The sequence below is a fragment of the Spermophilus citellus genome, assembly GCF_964194105.1.
Source record: "Spermophilus citellus genome assembly, chromosome: 9".
In the NCBI taxonomy this organism is placed as follows: domain Eukaryota; kingdom Metazoa; phylum Chordata; class Mammalia; order Rodentia; family Sciuridae; genus Spermophilus; species Spermophilus citellus.
In genome coordinates this window covers 124,915,203-124,936,935 of record NC_138191.1, presented here as the reverse complement: position 1 = coordinate 124,936,935, position 21,733 = coordinate 124,915,203, and the positions used below count along the sequence as shown (strand labels likewise).

Here is a 21,733-nt window from a genome sequence, read left to right as displayed (position 1 = left end):
TATATGCTTTGATTTACTCTCCCCTCCAACCCTTGTTTTTTGTTTTTTAAAAAAAGTCTGAGGCATCTTAGTTTTTATCTATACATAAAGACAGTAAGGCATTAATAAATGTAAAAAAAAATTTTACTAATAATGCCTACTTTAGTTTCCCAGAAGTAGAATATTTTTAATCTCAAAGACTTGTTTAAAAGTGAGTGATGAAATAGTTCCAAATGTTTTACTTTTGAATGCTAAGGGCAATGTAATTAAGAAAAAAGAGACTATTAAGTAAGAGGGAGGAAAATAGTCACACACAAACCTTGCTTCTGGTCGCTAGCTGCAGTGACAGGGGTGCTGGCAGCAAGATGAGCGTTGTCCACAGTCCCATAAACCACAGGGCTGTGCTCAGGGACTTGGCTGGGGAGCTGCTGGGATTTGAAGTACAAAAAAGGGTGATAATGAGCATGCGAACATAAAAACTAGCAACATGGGACCCAAGCAAATGGGGAAGATAGAGCAGGAGGTCACAAAATTATTAAAAAAAAAAAAAAAGGGAAGTGAGAAAAAAACACAGGTCAATTTATAATAAATTCAAAAAGTACATGGGAAGACAGGGAAGGGAAGGAAAGAGGCAGCAGGAAAGAGGGAAGGAAAAAAGATGATTACTATTAATCACACTAAGACAACACAACAATTATTAGTACATTTCATTTTCTAGTGTTCCTTCTAAGGACAAGCTGACTTTTCAACCTAATAAAAGATGACACATTTGAGAAGTAATTTACAATCCTCCCAGTCAAAGACCAAAAGGATGTGGCCAATTTCACTTAAAAAATTACCTAGTAAAGTAGTTCATCTTTCAAAAGCAGGACAAATCAAAATATGAAGGGTTTAAAAACACTCAGTTGTCAATGGAAGAGTAGAGATTTCTGTTCATTTATGTCCTTGTGATCATACAGATGAAATGCAACTTAGAAAACCATCTATATGCATTTCACTTTCTGGGTATCTTTTCAGAATCAGAAAGCCAAGTAAAATATGTGGCTTTTCAGAATCATGAGGAATCTCTCATATTGACTTGGCCATTGTACTGGAATGAAAGATGCCTATTAAAATCCAAGCAAGTAGGTTGAGAAAATTACAGCCATTATGCAACTTAGAGGGAACAGAACTACACAAGAAGGGACAACGCATCACATTCCAACCAGATATTTCGGGATTTCAGGGTTATACAAAAGTCACAAAACAAAGCAGTGTCTCTCCTCGGAGATCTAAGGTCAATATTTTTGTAATTTAATCTACATTGAATTCAACTGGTGCGATCAGAGCAGAGCTTCCTGCCCAATTCTGTATTGATTTTTGTGGGGGGGTGGGAATGAGATAGGGAGATGAAGACGTGAAGAGTCTGGTTAGATTAGGGCCAGTTTAAAAAAAATGAGGATTAGTAAAATATTAAAAGACTTAAAACGGTAATATAAATGAAATACACACGATGATAGGTACCACTGAGGTAAGACTGCTTTTGCAGAATGTACAAGATGTAATTCATATTTGACTATGAATGTGAACTGAATAGAATTGCAGATAAAGAGGAAAATGCTATAATTTTGTCTATTCATTAGACATTGAAAGTGCTCACATTCCATAATTACTACGAAATGAAGACTACTAAGAGTATTCCATGTGTATAAAAATGAACAGTTATTTCTTTTAGAAATAAATAAATATATAGTACTGTGAGGATCACTATACCCTGAATCCTTAATTTCAAGAGGTAAAAAACCTGTACTATTTTAAATAAAGAATTAGGAAGGCTTCATAGCTAAAAATAAAAACATGATTCTACTAGCTGAAAACAGATCTGGAAAAAAAGGAAACAGTTCATGTTACTTAGCAGTTAATAAACAGTTATCCACATTTCCCAAGAAAGAAGATTTGTAAACTGCGTTAATGACCTAAAAGAAGAAGAAAATATTAACTACTCAGTTGCCTGGGAACTTAAAAACCAAAATGAAAGTCAACAAAATGACATCCATAGATCAGACGAAATGTTAAAGACAATAAAATGCTACTTATACCTATAAATTTGTTTAGATCCAAGGACTTTTCAATGTAAATCCCTTCAATCATATAATAAGAGACAACTACACAGACATTTTTAAATTAGCAAAGTCCTTGGAAGGATTTATGTACAATAAAGAGTGAGAAGAAAGGACTGAGATAATGTGTTGGTTAAAAAAAAGTTCCAAATCCAGCAATATCCTGGGGAAGTACTATTCAAGTATCCTCAATTATAAAATGAAAAGAAACTGAAGATCCTACATTTTTTTCAATTTTTTACAACTTTGACATTCTCTAGACCTCTGACAGTACCAAAACTGACAATATATTAACATACAATTTTTTAAACAACCTTAATTTTAATTTAGTATAATCTCAAATTTTAGTTAACCCTCAAATCTCACCTATTCTATTTTTTTGTGGTGCTGGGAATTGAACCCAGGTCCTTGTATATGCAAGGCAAGCACACTACCAACTGAACTATATTCCAATCCCATCACCTCTGATCTCTTAATGAAGTTACTCAACTATAAACAGTCCTTATATATCCAAACCATAGATAATCAACTATTTTATTTAATTAATAATTCATAAAAATCAGGAAACACCTTCATACTATAACTGAAAACATCACAAACAACGGTATAAGCATTTTCACTGACATAAGAAATTAAACTACATTATTGAGAATACAATTAAATTCAATTAAATTCACTACTGTTGGGAATTAATATTTGTAAAAATCATTCCTAATGGGCAATCAGTATCAAAAAAAAAATCAACTCCTAACAGTATCTAAGAAATGAACTTCCTTTATAAATTCTAGCTGAGAGACAATTTTAATGAAGATTTATATATTAAAGCACTGGTCTCAAGTGGGGCCCAGAAACTGGAGGAATTAATTACTTTTTTAAAAAACAGAATGTTTACCTACTAGGTAAAATACCAATGACATTTGCAACTGTTACTTAAATATTTCGTACAATTTCAAATTAATTCTTCTTTACATAGCAGCATACTGTTTCTGCAGAAATGGGTCACCATCCAATGCTTTCTAATTTCACTGTGTATATGATAGGATATTTAAGTACACACTCAGCAATTATGGAGGTGACATGTCTGTTTTTGTACTGTCCACAAAATAAGCAGCTTTTACATTTTTTAATGTTGGGGTTGTGAGAAAGAGGAGAAAATGTCTTGACACATGAAAATTATGTAAAGTCAAATTTCAGTGTCCATAAATATCATTTTGTCAAAATACACTTGTTCATTTATTTAGACATTATGAATGGCTACTTTTGGGCTATAATGACAAAGGAGTACAGATGAAAGGGATAATATAGTTAGAATACTTAAAAATTTTACTACCTGGCATATGACAGAAAACATGTGCAGACCTATATTATGAGTTTGCACAAGACTAAAAATAGTTACAAAATTTAAAAAGCTGATATAGGGCTGGAGTTGTGGCTCAGTGGCAGAGTGCTTGCCTAGCATGTGTGAGGCACTGGGTTCGATTCTCAGCATCAAAAATAAATAAATGGAGGTTCATCAACATCTAAAAAAAATTCTTAAAAAAAGCTGATGTAGGGCTGGGGATGTGGCTCAAGTGGTAGCGCGCTCGCCTGGCATGCGTGCGGCCCGGGTTCGATCCTCAGCACCACATACCAACAAAGATGTTGTGTCTGCTGAGAACTAAAAAATAAATATTAAAAATTCTCTCTCTCTCTCTCTCTCTCTCTCTCTCTCTCTCTCTCCTTAAAAAAAAAAAAAAAAAAAAAAGCTGATGTAATTTATTGCCAGTTGAAGAGGCTACTTCAATGTTTCATATTCTATAATTAAAGGTATGAAAGCATAATTTATTTTTCCAAGTTCTATTAGTAACTTTAACATAATCCTTGTATAAAACATCTCATGTATTTAATGTCTATAAACCCAGAGCATAAACAAGTATAAAGTGTATATGAGCAAAAAGCAAGTACAGCATCCACTGAAGATCAAAACCCTAACATACTCAGTTACAAAGGAAAAAAGGACCAAAACATGCTTCTCTCTTAAGTGGCAGAGAATCACCCACATTGAATCATTACAAAGGGGGTGCATGTGGAACAGGTGTTTCCTCCTTGTATTTTCCATGTGTAAGAATATGTGGTAATCTATACTGTGTATGGGAATACACTGAGAATCTACTGGTGACTTGGACAAAATTTTTAGTTTCATGGACCAAAGGAAACGATTAACAGAGCTAACATATAATCTGGGGCCTGACTTTGTATATGTATGTGGAAGACTTTTTTTTTGTTGGGGGTGCTGTTTAGGATTATATGTGGTACACAAGCACATACAACTGAGCTACATCCACAGGTATTTTTAATTTTCATTTTGGGATAGGGGCTCGCTTTAAACTGTTTCCCTCAGCCTCCCCAGTAGCTAGGATTACCTGTCTGCAACATTTAGCATGAGTTTAAAGAGTCAATATGGATTCAGCCATGGGATAGGCATGTGGTAAAAAGTGTAGGAGAATGCATTTCAGGCAGAGGAAACAGCCAATATGAAGTCTCCAAAAGGAAGAGTATTATGTGATCAAACAAGTTGTATGAGAAGGTGAGAATAATACCAGAAGGACCAGTGAGCCTGGTATAAAATGAGGCAGCAGGGGTCAGAACAGATAGGGTCTTATACGTCACACCAAGGATTTCAGTCTTTTATTTCCACAGCAATAGTAAGGCAGGCACAGGTTATTTATTTATTTCCAGGAATTGAACCCAGGTATGCTCAACTTCTAAGCCACATGTCCAGCCCCTTTTTGATATTTTATTTAGAGACAGGGTCTTGCTGAGTTGCTTAGGGCCTTGCTAAGGTGCTGATGCTGGCTTTGAACTTGCAGTCCTCCTGCCTTAGCTGCTGGAATTACAGGCATGCACCTGGCCAGGTACAGGTTTTAAGGCAGCAATGTGACATAATATGAATTATGTTTTTAAAAGTTAGTTCTAATTACTCATGGAGGATGAACTGGAGGGAGGTAGATAGTTCCAAGAATACAATTTGTAAGGTTAGCAAAGCAGCCCAAGGGAACTAATTTTGGTGGTAATGGGTAAATGTGAAAAAAAATTGATTTAAACACAGGAGGTAAACTAACAGGAGTTCATAACTGATTGATACACTATGGAGGGGAAACAATGATGAGCAGAGGAGTAAAAAGAAAGACATTAGGTTTCTAGTTTCTGAGAAACCTAGTGTGTTAGTCACTGAGACATGGAACACTGGAGGTGACACTGGGGTCAAGGGGTAGGGGGAATAAAGACCATGAATTCAAACGTGTGAAGCCACCTGAGTGTGGAGATCAGATTGAAAACTGGGTATGAAACTTGAAGCTCCAAAATGTTATTATACCTAGCAATATATGAAATGATATTAATATATATTTGTGTGTGTGTGAGGGGGGCTGCTGGTGATTGAGCCCAGGGCCTTGTGCATGCAAGGTAAGCACTCTACCAACTGGGCTATATCCCCAGGCCTGATGAATACTTTAATAGGTGGGTAATAAAAATGAACACAGCAGTAATGTTAACAGTAACAATGAGTAAACAAGAAATATTATGCTGGGGTCATAGGATGTAAGAATTGGAATAGAAACAACAAAGATTAGTTCTTTATTTTTACACTTTTCCAAGAAACTACCAGCTGTATTAGAAAATCTTGAGTGACATGAACTCACTATCTCCAATGGTCGAGTTCATGTCAAGTTTAGACAATTTTAAATATTTTAAGTTTAAGTGTTTTCACCTATTGATCTTAATTCTTAGCTGTGAAATGAAAATCTTGTCCTCTCCATAGAAAAGTGTTTCACACACGTTAAAATGATGTTAACAAGTATCATACATTAAGCTCAGTGCTAAACAAGATATAGTGTTTCTTGTATATGTGGAGCAAAATGTTCTAAAGATGGAGACAGGTGACAAATGCGAAAATAAGCACACCAAGTGTCAGGCAGAGGCTAATGTTATGAATAAAATTAAAGTAGGGTAAAGAACAGACAGAGGAGTCTGGGGGTGTCATTATAGAGTGTCAAAGACTGCCTTCCAGAGGAAGTAGAGGCAGGTTTGCATTCCACATGGAAGAACAGTAACAGCAAAAGTCCTGCAGCAGAAGTAAGCTGGGGAAAGTAGACAGGCCAGGAATTCAATAGCAATGCAATGTGGAGAAGGTGGATGAGAGGGTATAGAGATGTAGCCAATGTTGCATATGACCTTGTACAGATCTTCAAAACTGTATGAGTATGAACGCTTGTATGTTTGAATCAGCAGTGGAGAAATGCTGGATGATTTTCAATAGGAAGGAATGGGATCTAATCTGTATTTTAAAAAGATCACTCATTCTGGCTGTAAAGAATGGATGCAGAGGAGATGATTAGAAAGTTCCTGTGGTTTAGTGAGGAGGCCAAAGTGGCTTAGGCTACAACAGTAGCAGTGAGAAGGTGAGAATAAGCTGCTCGAACTTGCTGAAGCAATGGATGTGGGGTGTGAGAGAAAGATGATTTAAAGAGGACTCCTAGGCGCAGTGGTGCTTGCCTGTAATTCAAACAATTCAGAGGCTAAGGCAGGAGGATTGCCAAGTTCAAGGTCACATTCAGCAACTTACGGAGACCCTTAGCAACAGACCAAGACTCTGTCTCAAAATCAAAAAGGGCAGAGGGTGCAGCTCAGTAGTAAAGCTTCCGAGTTCATGCCCCAGTATTCCCCCCAAGAAAGAAATAAGACTGTAGCAACTAGGGTAGATTATAGTATAATTTACCAAAAACAGGAAAACAAGGTAAGTATACCAAACACCTGAAAAAACAGTTTCTAACACAGTGGTGGCAAACTCAAATTCCTTTATACACGAACAGATAAACTAACCATATGAAGCAAAAGAGAATAACAGGATAACATAACAAACTACAGAATGTTTGCTCAGGCTTAAAGCATTGATGAAATGTTTTCCTTTAAACACTGACTTGACAAAACAACACATATTCGTCTGCAACAAGCAAAAGGTACCATGGTATCAGGAAGATTAAAAAGCTTTGAGTTAAACTGGAGGATATTAAGAAAATTATTTTAAAGTGCCTAAGGGGAAGGGGGGAAAATAAACAAAAACCATAAAAGCAAGAATAACATCCATGAGGGGTTAGAGCTGTGGCTCAGCAGTAGACCAATCACCTACCATGTGCCAGGCGCTGGGTTTGATCCTCGGCACCACACACAAAATAAATAAATAAATAAAATAAAGGTACTGTGTCCAAATACAACTAAAAATTAAAAATAAAATTGAAAAAAATTAAATGCATAGATTCTAATTCTCTATACATTTAAACATATTATATGTATTATAAACTATAGGATTGGCTATGGTTTGAGTTTTCCTCAGGATTTCATGTGTTGAAATTTACCCCAAGGTGAGGTATTATGAGGGCAGAAACTTTTTTGGATTATGCTAAGCATAGGTGGGATCTTTGGGAGGCAGTTAGGAGGAGATGAGAACACCAGCATGAAGCTCCAGTGACTGAGTCCTGGTGGCCATATGAGAAGAGGGACATAGACACTCACACACACACACACACACACACATTCCCTGTCTCTTGCCTTGTGATGCATTTTATCACACCTCAGGTCTCTGTCTAGGAGACCAGATACAGCCCCTCCCCATCGGGACCTGCAGAATCATGAGCCAACATAAACCTCTCTTGAGGTCACCCTGTCCTGTCTGTGTTGTTGGTAGCAGAAAAAAGAATAATATAGTATTTAAGACAGTACAGTAAATGATTAAAATCACATCTCAAAATAAAGAGACAATGATAAACTATTCAATAAATATTGAAATAAGAAAAAAGCCATTTGTACAACCCATACTTCATGGTTATATATCAAAATTAGTTTTCTATCAATCAAATATAAATGTGAATGTAAAATAATCGAAACTTTCATCTAGGATGGGAAAGTCTTTCAAACTATAAATCTCCAAACATAAATAAGTATGGAAATTTGTGAATGAAAACATTTTAAAAACTTCTGTGACAGAAGGTACTATTAACAAAGTTAAAACACAATTATTAAACAAGAAAAATGTTAACATATTACTGAGTTTTGAATGTGTTCAGTAAAATTCACAGTTGCAAACTTAATTCCCAGTGCAACAGTGTTCAGAGGTGGGGCCTAATAAGAGGTAACTACAGCATGAGGTTCTGCTCTCAGGAATAGATTTTTGATATTGCAGGAATATCAAAAAAAAAGTGAGTTAGGCTCTTTCTTATTCCCTTTTTTTCTCACCCTCCTGTCTTCTTCCATGGCATGATACAGCATGAAGGCCTTATCCAGAGGCTAATGTCATGTTCTTGGACTTTCCAACCTCCAGAAGCATGGGTGAAAAAAATTTCTATTGTTTATAAATTTCCCAGTCTATGACATTGCTATAGTGGCAAAAAAACAGACAACTCACTTATGTCAAAAAAAATTTCTTTAACATATAGAGTGCGTATAAATCAGATAAACATAAAATACCTAAAAAAAAATGTGTACCAAAGACATAGATACCTTCATATACACACAAAAATAACCAGGGACACCAAAAACAATAAGTAAAAATAAATTGAAACATTATTTTTAATCTATCAGAGAAGCAAAACTAGACAAAGAAGTATTCTTTTATACTAATGTTACAAGATTAACCAATAAATGTTTAGATGGTAAGAAATACAATAACCAAAACATAGGTACACAACATTTTTCACCACAACACTGTTAATATTAGTGACAAACAAGAAACAATATGAAGTCCTATGAGTTCAATCAACTATGGTACATCTAAAGTATTGGCAGATGACCATTAAAAATTATACTTTCTTACATGTACAGGTCTGGAAAAACAAAATTGTAATACACATATAGTGAAACATGAATATTTATGAATAATCTCTGAAAAAATGCTGAGTGTGAAATAACTCTAAGAACTCCAATAAATAATATGCACTGAAAGAAGCCTGGGAGAAAATTCACCCCAAAATTAACAAAGATTAATGCTCAGTAATAGAATTTAGAGTAGCAAATTCCTTCTTTACTATCAACTTTACTGTTCTTTTCAAGGAAAATATCATTTGTACATACATAAAAAATGAAGTTTTCATTTTGAAAAACATTTTAAATAATAGACAAAAGACTGAACCAGAGAGTCCTACGATTCCTTACAAGACTTTTTGTAATCCCTGACAACTGTGAACACCATAGTTGCTGAAGGATGAGTCTCCAAGATTACTTCTTCATATCTGATTGAAAGTGGGCAGTGAAAATAGGCACTGTCACACAGACAACAATGGATTCTGACACGGAGCATCAAAGTGATGTCAGACCACAGTAAAAGCAAAGACTATTATATAATTTGAGGAATTATGTGAAAACATAGTTTACTTAAGAGGGAAGACATAAATTTTAGTTTGATTAATGTTCTCAAAGAGAGTTTTTATTGGGATACCCAAAAAACTTAAAATGTACTTGTACCTCTGACTTCCAAAAATGAATAATATAAGGAATCTCAAAAGTCAAATTCAGATTTTCCAATTCCTTTAGGAAATTCTTACTAAGGAAAACAGACCTGGTGAAATCAACAACCCTGTTCCACAACTCTAAGTCGGAAACACTGACTGACTGTATGATTCGGGTTAAACTACAGTTTAACAACCTAAAGACTCCGATCACTATGATATCACAGTTAAAAACACTGAGAGAATTCACCCCACTTTTGATTCTATTAACTTTATAAGGTTTTCATGTTAATGAAAAGTACATTTTTAAGTCAAGGAAGGTTATAAATGCTCAACTATTAAAAATGAAGTGTTGGGCTGGGGTTGTGGCTCAGTGGTAGAGCACTTGCCTGGCATGTGTGAGGCATCAGGTTCGATCCTCAGCACCACATAAAAATAAATAAATAAAGATATTGTATCCATATAAAACTAAAAAAAATTTTTTTTAAATGAAGTGTGATTTAATAAAATAACCATTATCTTATTGCAGTCAACACTAAAAACTATACCTGTATATTTCAGGGAAGAGAATGGTATTAATTCACCAGTGCTTATAACTGAGAAAACAAAATGGTACTTTAAAACTTAAGACTAAACTTATATTACATTACGTTCGACTTCTGTATGCAGGAACTCACCTCCTTACTGTACATATGAACTTATAACATGAATATTATTTACCAGTGCTTTCAACCTACCTTTAAGAAACTAATATTGCTAAAGCATGAAATGAACTGATTAAGAAATGGTCAGAGTTTGAGATATCCAGATATCAAGTGTAAGACTAAATAACCTACTGACAAGACAGGCTATCTATATCTACTGAGATATTAAAGCAATCAATAGTTTCCTAACTTGTATCTGCTCAAGACCCCTTCCTAACTTATAACTTTGTTTTACAATAAGAAAAATTCTAAAACACCAAGCCAAAAAACAAAAAAACACAAACTAAAAAAGAAAGATGAGAAAGACAAAGAAACATAAGATGTCGACTTAATTAAAAAAAAATTTATGACTTTGATATACCACTCGTTCCTAACAGTCTAAAGACTATCAGGCAGCTGCACACTTCTTAGTACAGGAATACTCCTTATACCTTGTTGTCTTCAGCAACAGCTAAGGGATTTGTTGCTGGAAAAAAGTAACAATTTTTCCCCCTTTCTTCCATTTTGAGATGAAGAATGAAAGATTTCCCAGCAAAATCTTTCACTTTTCATTTCATTATGAAAAAATAGGGGCTTAAGGGTTTAATATTCTTATCACAGGTCATAAATCTAAGTGACAGAGACCAACATCTAGTACTCTACCTCTCTCCATGATATCTACCAGAGAACACCTAAATCTATGCATTAGGATCATCTGTAAGGGTGCATGTATACACACATGCAGATTTTATACACAGATGATATATAAAAATCTCGAAGGGCAGTTTCAAATTCCATTCATTACTTCTTAGGAAAAAATCATCAGCAGCAAAAAATGTGTTTCTCCTCCCCATTTTCCTCATATAAACCCAATGCAGTTTGCCAATGAACCCTTAGCTTTTGTCATGAACGTCTTTAATATAGATAGTGCCTAAGCATCAAACATAAGTTATGTGAAACCCAGTGTCAATCTTTGGGCTTTGCCTAAATAAAACTTCCCCCATGATATAGGTTGCTTCTCATCTCAATGATTGAAAACCCAACACATTGCATAGCTGTTGACCATGATAAAAGCTACTGGTTAACACCAGGGTAAATCAGTTTCACTTTCAAGGCTATTTTCTTTAGATTAGCCAAACCACAACCACATGGGAAGCCTAAGAGAGAACACCCACAGAGCTTAATAAAGGCATGGCCCACAGATCTTTATTTCTTCTTCTACTCCCTTCTCCTCACCTGCTGGTTGAGCTCCTTGATGCCTCTAGGCTTCCCACTGACCTCCTGACAAGATCATAACCTCCAAGGGATAAAAAATACTCCACCCCCACCCCCCCACACTTTTCCTTTTTTTTTTTTTTTTTTTGGTGGTGCTGGGGATCCATATATTTTGGTTTAATTTCCTTGTTGTGGGCTGGGGATGTGGCTCAAGTGGTAGCGCGCTCGCCTGGCATGCGTGCGGCCCGGGTTTGATCCTCAGCACCACATACAAACAAAGATGTTGTGTCCGCTGAAAACTAAAATAAATAAATATTAAAATTAAAAAAATAATAATAATAATTTCCTTGTTGTGCCTTCTTGACCAACACGTTCAAACCTAACTTGCCCCTGGTCAAAGCTCTCCTACAGAGTGGCCTATATAGATTTATACCCACTCTTAAAAGATGTCAAGACCAAATTAGAAAATATTACAACAGCTTAAGAGCTTGCCAAAATCAAACTCAGTGTGTCCTTCAACAAATATCCCTTGTGCACTATACATTGTGTTTTATTATAAATCCAGGCATTGAAGCTTGAAGAGCTGCCTCTGTCTCTTCTCTCTCTCCCTTACACCCTTTGTACTACTTCATCCATTGATGGGTCTCTGTGATCTGACACTATTGAGTCTGTGCTGTTAATTCTGTCCCTTGAAGAATCTAGAACTAACTCAGTGATAGGGAGGCACCCTGTAAGTCCTTTGGAACTTTTTAGAACTAAGTTCGGATGCAGAGGGCTGTCCCTTCAGCAGTGATGTGGTTCAGGAGCTGTTTGGAATTGCGCTGAAATTAAAACCCCTGATGCTAAATCTGTTTGATTTTCTTTGGCTGGCATTGTGCTGTTAATGGAATTAGCTGCCAAAATAATAAAACATAAAACTTAACAGCATTTTTGTTAAAGATATGGAAGGATTTCTAGCTTCTTTTGAAACACTGGATCAACAGTTTTATAAAATGTAACAATCAGGCAGGAATAACGATTTTCCTTAACCATGTTTGCCCTCTCTCACCATGTGCCCCACTTTCTATTATTTTTTCCAGAAAATGATGTCATTATCAGTTATCTTCATGCTTGCACTGTTGTTGTGTTAGGAAAAAGATATATTTCGATATATTTCTAGTACACATCTGTTAAAAAGTTATTCCCTCCTTACATGAATTTTATGCACTTGAAAGGACAATGGATTTACGAAGTGTGGATTTAAATGCAAATCACCTACTAACCTTAAGTTTTATAGATAATACTACAATTCTCAAAGAGAATTACCAACATCACTATTATTGACTAAGGACATTTCTCAGCCCAAAGTATATATTTAATATACTTTTATGATTACTGAGACACATCAGCTCATGTTTAGGTCCACAGTCCTTGGAGAAAGATAGAAAGTAAAGTCATTACTGCAGCTAAGGACAGAAAAATAATCAAAATAGGATAGGCTTAAGAAGTTGAAAGATAAAAAGGAAAACAAACCCATACCTCCTAAGAAATCTAAATGCAAAAAGATAAATACATGTTTAAGATAAGAATTTAAATACAAATCAACATAGGGTGTCAACTATACTTCTTGACAGTATATTTTAATTAATATTTGACAATAAAGACTAAAATGTGACTGCCCTGATCGCAAATTTTTGTCATAGAATACCCTCACCTAATAGAGCACCTAAGTAAATAATTTCAGTTTGGAAATTCTGTCTGTCTCATGCTTACATCCAGGGAAGAGACTACATATAAGACCTTCTTAGCTAATCAGACTTCAGACCAGTTGCTGAGGGGAAAATAGGGAACGGTACAGAGCAATCATTAATATGACCTTACAAATCACATATCTAGACAGCCACTTTTGTACTCATCTGGATAATGGAAGTCTGAGATAATCATCAGCCAGAGACTAACAACATTTCCAAGTTAAAACATATCATTATAACAGAGAATTAAATTGTAGGACAATTCAAATTCATAAAATTTTCAAGGGACTCTTAAGACATCTATTTGTGAGCTCAATATTTAAGAATATTTTTAAACTTATACTACTAAAATCAAGACAACAGTTTGTTATTTGAAAATATCTTATATTGGAGAATCTGTATCATTTGTTTATAAATCAAGCTCGAAGGAATCTCCTCATCCAGCCATAAAAGGGAAGCAGGTAGTTCCCTACTCCTTAATAACTTTGCTTTTGTTTTTATATTCCGGGCTCAAACGTTAGAGAATTTCAAAGATTTGAAAAACACTGAACTCTGAATCATTTATCACAATTTAAGGTGACGCACTAATGATATTAAAAACTTTCTCAGATTTGGGGAATTCCATTCTGTATTGCAAATTTACAACTTACTAAATTCCAACTCCTCCTACAATGTCTTGATTTCTAAAAATAAGAAAGCAAATTCTTAGGAAACCAACATAACTACATTCACCAAGATTGTGCCTGACAGAATTTACAAATAACCCTTGTAAATAATTAAAGACAACACTTTCCATTCAAGAAGCTGATTTATGTATTCTTCAAAGGTGAGAAGTACATCTGTTATACATCCAAATATGCTCTGAATGACACAGGCAAACTTTCATTTGTAAGCAACACTGGTAAAAATGTTTAAATTCTCAACCTTAATGTTACATAGTGCAACATTTATTTCCTCAGGTTCCATACTGAAAACATAAAATACCATTTAATGATGAGATTTCCATAGGAATGCAGCTCCTTTTGGTATCATAATTCATTAGGAATAGTGGCAGCAGCTGTGCTCTGAATGTGAAGACAATACATAGAAATATTACCAATAAAAATCTGGAGTTGTAACAATTTGCAAAGAGAAATAATATGTCTATTTAAATACCATTTAGATATTCGAGGCTATGAGACAACTGATGGAAATGGAAAGCACAGAAAGTAGCTATAGATAAAAGAAGAGTTCAGTAGCATTTAATGAACAAACAACACCATTGTCCATCACGGTTCGCTCTGCCTTACCTGAGGAGGAGTGGGTGTGGAAGTGGGTCTCCCTATAGGTGGAGTAGGATTTCTGCTTCCACCGCCAGACATAATCTCTTCGGTTATGTCTTTACCTCCCTGGTTTGGATCTCGAATTCTTATCTACAAGAGTAATAAAATGGCAAAGGAAGAGATGGGTGTCTACTTAGCAGATTTACAGGCATATGAGTTAAAGGTATAAACTGAAAAACCTATCAACCATCAAGTTCATAATCACCACATCTGAAATTACTTCAATCACAGAAACATATAGGGCTATTCAAAGAAATTTAGACCATTACCTCTGAGAAGAACTAATTAAAATACTAAGCCATAATGGAACCTACTTGGCTGAATTTCTAGATCAAAACTGCAAAATATTTACACTTGTTTAACAAAACAGTCATATTAATTTTATTTACAGAGTTCACAAAACAGTTTTCACATTTAGAAGTTACTAGGCAAAATAAAGTTTTAAATAAATGATTCTCTAACACATCCTGCAATATAGGAATAGAAATTTACCCAATACTTTGTAAGTAAGCTCACTGAAGTATTATTTTTCCCAGAGAAGAGACCAAAATGTCAAAAAGGCAAATCAAGAACAGAATAGTTAAAAAAACTATCCTACATCTTTGCAATTAAATATCAGTAAAAAAAGAACCTACCATACTGATATGGAATAATCATCAAGATGTACTTTTTTTGTTTAAGAAAATGCTAATCACAGAACAGTGAGTGGTCTCATTTTAATTTTTTAAGGCCCCTATGCTTATAGATGTCAGTGGAGAAGGTGCTTTATCAAAGTCAGAACAGGTCCTGGCAATCCATCCTGGTATGAAGGGCCCTCTCTGTTGTTCGTGACCTGTATAGCTTAATTCAGGTAAAGTTTCTTGGATGATTTCTCAGAATTCACTAACAAAATCATCTGGATATGAAATTTAGAGGGGAATGACTCTTCAATTAAAATTTATACATTAGCTAATTTTTCAGGTATAGAAACTTGTTTCTACTATAGTTTTAAGTATTGCTTCATTTATTCTAGTTTATTTAACAATAACGTCTATTATTACTGATTTCCATTTTCATTATCACTTTTATTCATTTTTCTGCATTATGAAATTATTGTTTAAGTCCAAATTGTAGCATGCTGATTCATCATTTCCAAAGCATAGTTTCTTGACTCTACAAGAAACTATACAAACTATACAATTTCTTGTAGAGTCAAGAAACTACACTGGTGTGTCCTGTTTATAATGACATGAACACGCACAAGTAATTTGGTCCTAATAATAAAGTACCACATTTTAAACCTCATTCAGTTTTATTAGAGTGCTTCAAAAGTATTGCTGTAACATTATTTCCATCTACTTTATTCTGTATGAATGTGGGAGTGTCTTTTGATTATAAACGTCATCCATTTTATAAAAGATCGCAAGCCTCTCTTTTACAAAAATACTCTGCAATTTGAATTTTATGTTTCTATACTCTATACTCTACTTAAATCTCTCGGGCATAACTTATTAGACAAAGTCTCAGTTTTTTGTTTTTAAAATTTAGAAAACTTCGAAATGCTGATTTGTTCTTTTAAATCTATTTCACAAAAGGGATGTTTTTGTTGTTGTTTTTATTATTTTGGCTCCTTTTATTTTTTCTATTAGTTAGCAGGGAGCTAATTAGGATTGGTGGTAAAAGATGGTCAGTATATAAGAACTGAGCTAATATTCCTCCCACTGAATGAGACCTTGGCACACTAAATCATCAGTTCTAAGGCTGTCATACAGCCCAGTGAATGGTGAAAGCTGATATCAAGCAAACACTAAGTACAACTTCTCAATAACATGCCAATTAAAATCCTCCAGGTAGAATTAAATGGTGAGGCTATCGGGGAAGAAACAACAACCAAAAGAACACTTATGTAAACTGAGATGAATAAGAATTTAGTAAAATTATTTGATATGTGAATAATGTGTCTTTTTTAAATTAAAAAATTAATAAATATATCTTACAGTTTTTTTCTCTCTCTTGGCTGGAGGGGGCTGTTGCTGTGTAGGCACTATGATAGGTGCTGACTGATAAACTGGCTGACTTGGATAAAAAGGCGTTCCTAAAGAAATTGAAAAAAATAAAAGCATTCAGTTATTTTGTCAAACACATTGTAAGACCACCAATGACACCGTGTTACTAGAGAATCCCTTTTAAAAAGTAAATAAACATCATCTACTCAACATTCTGAGTAATTTCTTCCCACAAGATCTCCTCCAGTTACTAAAGTGGTCAAGAAATTACTCCAAAAATAGGCAACTTCTTGAACATTCATAAACATCTAATATGAAAACAACTACACACAGTAGAACTCCCCTGTGGATTGACATCAGGGTTATCTTTCTAAAACATAAACTGAGCTATAGTGCTGCTTTTAAAACATCATATTCTGCCAGTCCATCACCTGCAATAGTGACTCCTAAATAAAAGTGAGTCTGTGTGGGGGCTTGGTCGGGGAAAAGGGGGAGTATCCTAATCATCTGGGGAGAAGAGGATGGTGAGATCCTTACTGATGGATTACCAGGCCACAGGGAGCCATGATTAAAACCTGGGAAATGTCCTAAAGTTTGTGGGGAGGGGAATGAACAAGTGGCCAAACTCTACGTTCTCACTTATGGAACCCGCTGCCCTAGTTCTAACATATTCCTACTACATCCTTGGAGTACACCAATCTCAACCAAATTGAACAAAATCAATCTCCTTCACTTTGTTCATGCCTTTGACTATACTGCCCATGTGCCTGAAAATACCTTCCATCCCTGGTACTCCCAATGAACCTTTTCACATTCAAAACTTAAATGATTATTGTAATTACTATCAAACTAAGTGCTTAGGAGTGAAGATAAACTGCATGTTTTGAAAGTAGAATATGAAGATATGATGAAGAGATGGATGCTGGTGTGAGAGGAAGACGACTTAGGAAAAACTATGAAAGTGTTTTGCCTAAGCAAAGAACAGAGACATTATTCATGGAAATGAGGAAAAATAAGAGAAATAAATCAAGAGTTCAATTTTGAGCAAGTTTGAGATGTTTATTAAACCTTCAAATGGAGATACCAAATAAGCAAAAAAAGACACAAATCTACAGTATACCCTTTTAATAATTGCTAGAATACAGATAACATTATGAAATCAGTATACTTTTTTTTTTTTTTTAAAGCAGCAGCAGGAGCAGCCAAAAGTTGAAATCTTTGTTAGGGGAGAAAACAAGGAGGAAAATCAGCAAAGGAAATGGAAAGGCAGTGGTTGAAATGAAGAAAACCATACAAGAATGAGGAAGTGTACAACTGTGTCAAAAGGTCCTGAAAGTGCAACTCAAGATTTGTTAAAAGTAGAAATCACTGGTTATCCCTAAAAAGGTGTTTTGGTAGAGAGGTGACAGGGTAGAAGTAGGTCTGATGTGGGCAGAGTCAATAAGTAAAAATGACAAAAGAAAATGAAATCAGTGAGGATAGATAACTGTTTTTCTTGAAAGCTTTCTTGTGGAAGGTAAATGGTGAAAAGGGGCTATTGCTAAAGAACAATAAGGCATCCAAAAGAAACAAATTTAATATTGGCATATAAAACATATCATCTGTTAACGGGTGACAATGTGGGGAAAAGAGGAATAGCATAGTGACAGCTTTAAGTGGGTACAGGATGGAATCTAACATGTGCATAAAAGGATGGGTCTACTGTAGGAGAAAGGATATGAAAAAATAAATGTGCATGAAGGTTCAGGTAAAGGTACAGGAAAAAAATCTGTGTTACTAACAAACAATACTGTTGGCCTTATTATCACTGTCATTTATATGATCAACATCCTCACCACCATCATAACATCTTGAAGTGAAAATTTCTTGGAAGCAGTAAGATTTGCAGTATCAATACCTTAAAGATATGAATCAGGTTTAGAGAATCGTATTTAGAAAAGAGGTAGGTATAGGGCAAGACTAGAGTTTCAGTTAAGTTCAATGCAAACTTACAAAGAAAAACAACAAAAAACCTCAAATAGACATCTTCTACCAGCAAGTAAATTATACTCACAGTAGAGCTTTAATAATTTTATAGTCCCCTATTACATCATTAGCTACGAAATTCAGAAAAATAACCCCTAAAATTGGTTTCAAATGCAGCTAGACAAGCAACATAATCTGCCCACCTTCCCATATTTTTCAAGCTAAGTAAAATAAGATGTCAAAGGTGAACTCTCTTTAAAATAAACAAACAAACAGATATAGCATTCTTCTAATGAAGAATGAGTCAACACAATTGGCAAGAAGGCTGGTATATCACATGCTGCAGAATAAATCTGACAGAAATGGGTGTTTTTTCAATACAGTGTGGTTAAACTCAATCAAGTAAAAGATAAAGTCTTTTTCTCAAATGTGGGCACCAGCAGAAGAAATCTACCCTACCAAACAACAGGAACATTGAAATATACTTTTTGTTCTATTAAAAATGTGACACGTACAAAACCTGGATTTGATCCCCAGTTACATTAAAACACACACACACACACACACACACACACACACACACACACACAAATTTTTGCATACCATTTATCAGATAAGAAAGTTATTTATTATCTCTGTACCTCCGGTTTCCTATGCATGGAATGAAGTAGGTTTGGTTAGATCAGTCTTTCAACTATAGTCTGAGGGCCAAACCCATCCTACCACCATTTATTTTCTGAATAAAGCTGAATTGGGGCCAAGCATGGTGGCACATGCATATAATAATTCCACGGGCTTGGGAGGCTGAAGCAGGAGAATTGTGAATTCAAAGCCAGCCTCAGACACACGGCAAGATGCTATCTTTAAATTTAAAAAGTGCAATGTGGCTCCAGTGGTTAAGTGCCTCTGGGTTCAATCCCTGGAACAACAACAACAACAACAACAACAAAAAAAAACCCCCAAGTACTGAAAAGACATTCCTACATAGTAGTTTACCTACTGTGAATTTTTTTTTTTTTTTCGTTATTTTGTGTGGTGCTAGGCATCAAAAACCCAGGGCCTTATGCATGCTAGGCAAGTGCTCTGACACTAAGCTACATTCCCACCCCTTTTCATTTCACTTTGAGACAGAATAACACTGAATAGTCCAGGTTACTTGATCTTGCAATCCTTATGCTTCAGGGCTCCCAAATAGCTGGTACAGGCAGGCACTACCAAAGCACCTGGCAGCCAAGGCTGCTTTTACATTATAAGGACAAAGTTTGAATAGTTGCAATAGGTACCATACAGCCTGCAAAGCCTGAGATATTTAATATCCAGTCCCTTACAGAAAAACTGCTGACCTACATCAGTGGCTCATAAACCCCAACTTATCTAAAAGGTATAAATGATGTGTGGCAAAATTTATATAATAATAACCATGGGAATTTTACTCAGCAATAAAAGAGAATAAAATCATGGCATTTGCAGGTAAATGGATGGCACTGGAGAAGATAATAAATACTAAGCAAACATAGCCAATCCCAAAAAAACAAACGCCGAATGTTTAATCTGATATAAGGAGGTTGACTCACAGTGGGATATGGAAGGGGAGCATGGGAGGAATTGATGAATTCTAGATAGGGCAGAGGTGTGAGCGGGAAAGGAAAGGGGCAGGGGATTAGCAAGGATGGTGAAATGTGACAGACATCATCATCCAATGTACATATGTGTGAAGACACGAATTGGTGTCAATATACTTTATATACAACCAGAGATGTGAAAATTGTGCTGTATACATGTAATAAGAATTGTAATGCATTCTGCTGTCATTTACTTAAAAAAATACAAAAATAATAACCATGAAATACACATAAATATTCTTATAGGTTTCCCAACTTCAATTTTTATAAAGAACTATGCCTATTTTTAAATTATTTTAGTCCACCAGTCCTGGTGGCAAATACCTGTAATCCCAACTATTCAATGGTTCCACAAAAAGCATTACTTAAGGCCCAAAAATGCCATACAGGTCAGCAGTGTGGCTCGGCTAAGATCAGGTATTCATGCTAATCTAGGGAGATTGCAAGTTCAAGCTTAACCAGGCAACTAAACCAGATATCATCTCAAAATGAAAAATGAAAAAGTGGCTGGGTATGTATTTCTGTGGTAGAACTGCTTGCCTCGTACTGCAACCACAGGTACTGCAAAAAAAAAAAAAAATTTCAGTACTACTCTTTTGTTGTTAAAATACCTTTCTTATATTAAAATAATACTAACAGTAAATGGCAATTTTCTGTAAAGATCTTATTGACAAAAATAAAAATGTAAAAGTCCTTTGTGTCTCCTCATTTATTTCATTTTTTATTCATTATACATGCCTATGGTATTAAAAGGTCGAGAACTACTAGTGTAACCAATGGTTAGGTTTCTTCTCATTGGTAAAACGAAAGCATAAATATGAAACAAATGTATGGAAAGATCTAGAAAGACAGGGAAATATCTTTTTCTTTTTTTAATATTTTCTTTTTAGCAGTCATTGGACATATATATATATAATTTATGTGGTGTGGAGAATCAAACCCAGTGCCTCACACATGCTAGGCAAGTGCTCCACCAATGAGCTACAACCCTAGCCCACGGGAAATATTTTAACATCTGCATTCCATAAAATACCTATTCACGATGTTTTACACATTATAGGCCTTCTGAAAACATCTGGAACTTTGAATTTTCTTCAGAAATGAAGATGAACATAGTGGTTCAATGTCTAGGTTGACACGAAAACCCCAAAAGAGTTCAGGAAAAGATGGCAGAGAGGAGGAAATCATATAAAACTAGAAGAAAGTGAAATATACTGGTCTGAAGCAAGAGTGAATAGAAACTGTAACTATGCTTAATTCTTGATCTCCCCCCCCCTTTTTTTGTTCCCCCTTTACCAACATTATTGCAATGACTATCCATTAACCATTCCACCCTCTTTTGCCCATGAATCTAAATTTGCCATCTTTGGGCCAAAATCCCATAGGATTGACCTAAAAATAATGTCATGTCTCCATTAGGTATTTGTATGACACAAGAGGAGAGGCCTCAAAGTGTTTAAGAAACACCAACAAGAGAAAAACTGAAAAGTTTATATCGAGTAAATACTATCATTAGTTCATTTTCTTTGAAACTATACAAACACTCCAGGAATTATAATGAACTAGGAGAATCTCTAGATCATGATTAAAGAGACTGATGAAGACAAAAATACTTGAGAATCATTATTCAAGAGTTCAACTACATATGGAAATAA

The 21,733-nt window shown here is 35.1% G+C and overlaps 1 protein-coding gene across 20 annotated transcripts in view; it reads right to left on the bottom strand.

The window, feature by feature from the left end:
* The window catches only part of EIF4G3 (eukaryotic translation initiation factor 4 gamma 3), a 287,482-nt gene that overhangs the window by 102,665 nt on the left and 163,084 nt on the right, over positions 1-21,733 (bottom strand). For 15 of the 20 annotated variants that reach the window (XM_081306230.1, XM_081306245.1, XM_081306247.1 and 12 more), the window contains 3 exons: positions 16,483-16,580; positions 14,474-14,596; positions 299-407 (listed from right to left, as the gene is read on the bottom strand). In XM_081306230.1, coding sequence (XP_081162356.1) covers positions 299-407; positions 14,474-14,596; positions 16,483-16,580 — 330 coding nt within the window. The remainder of the gene's footprint in view (positions 1-298; positions 408-14,473; positions 14,597-16,482; positions 16,581-21,733) is intronic. The other 5 variants (XM_081306241.1, XM_081306233.1, XM_081306236.1 and 2 more) reach the window with 1 other exon arrangement.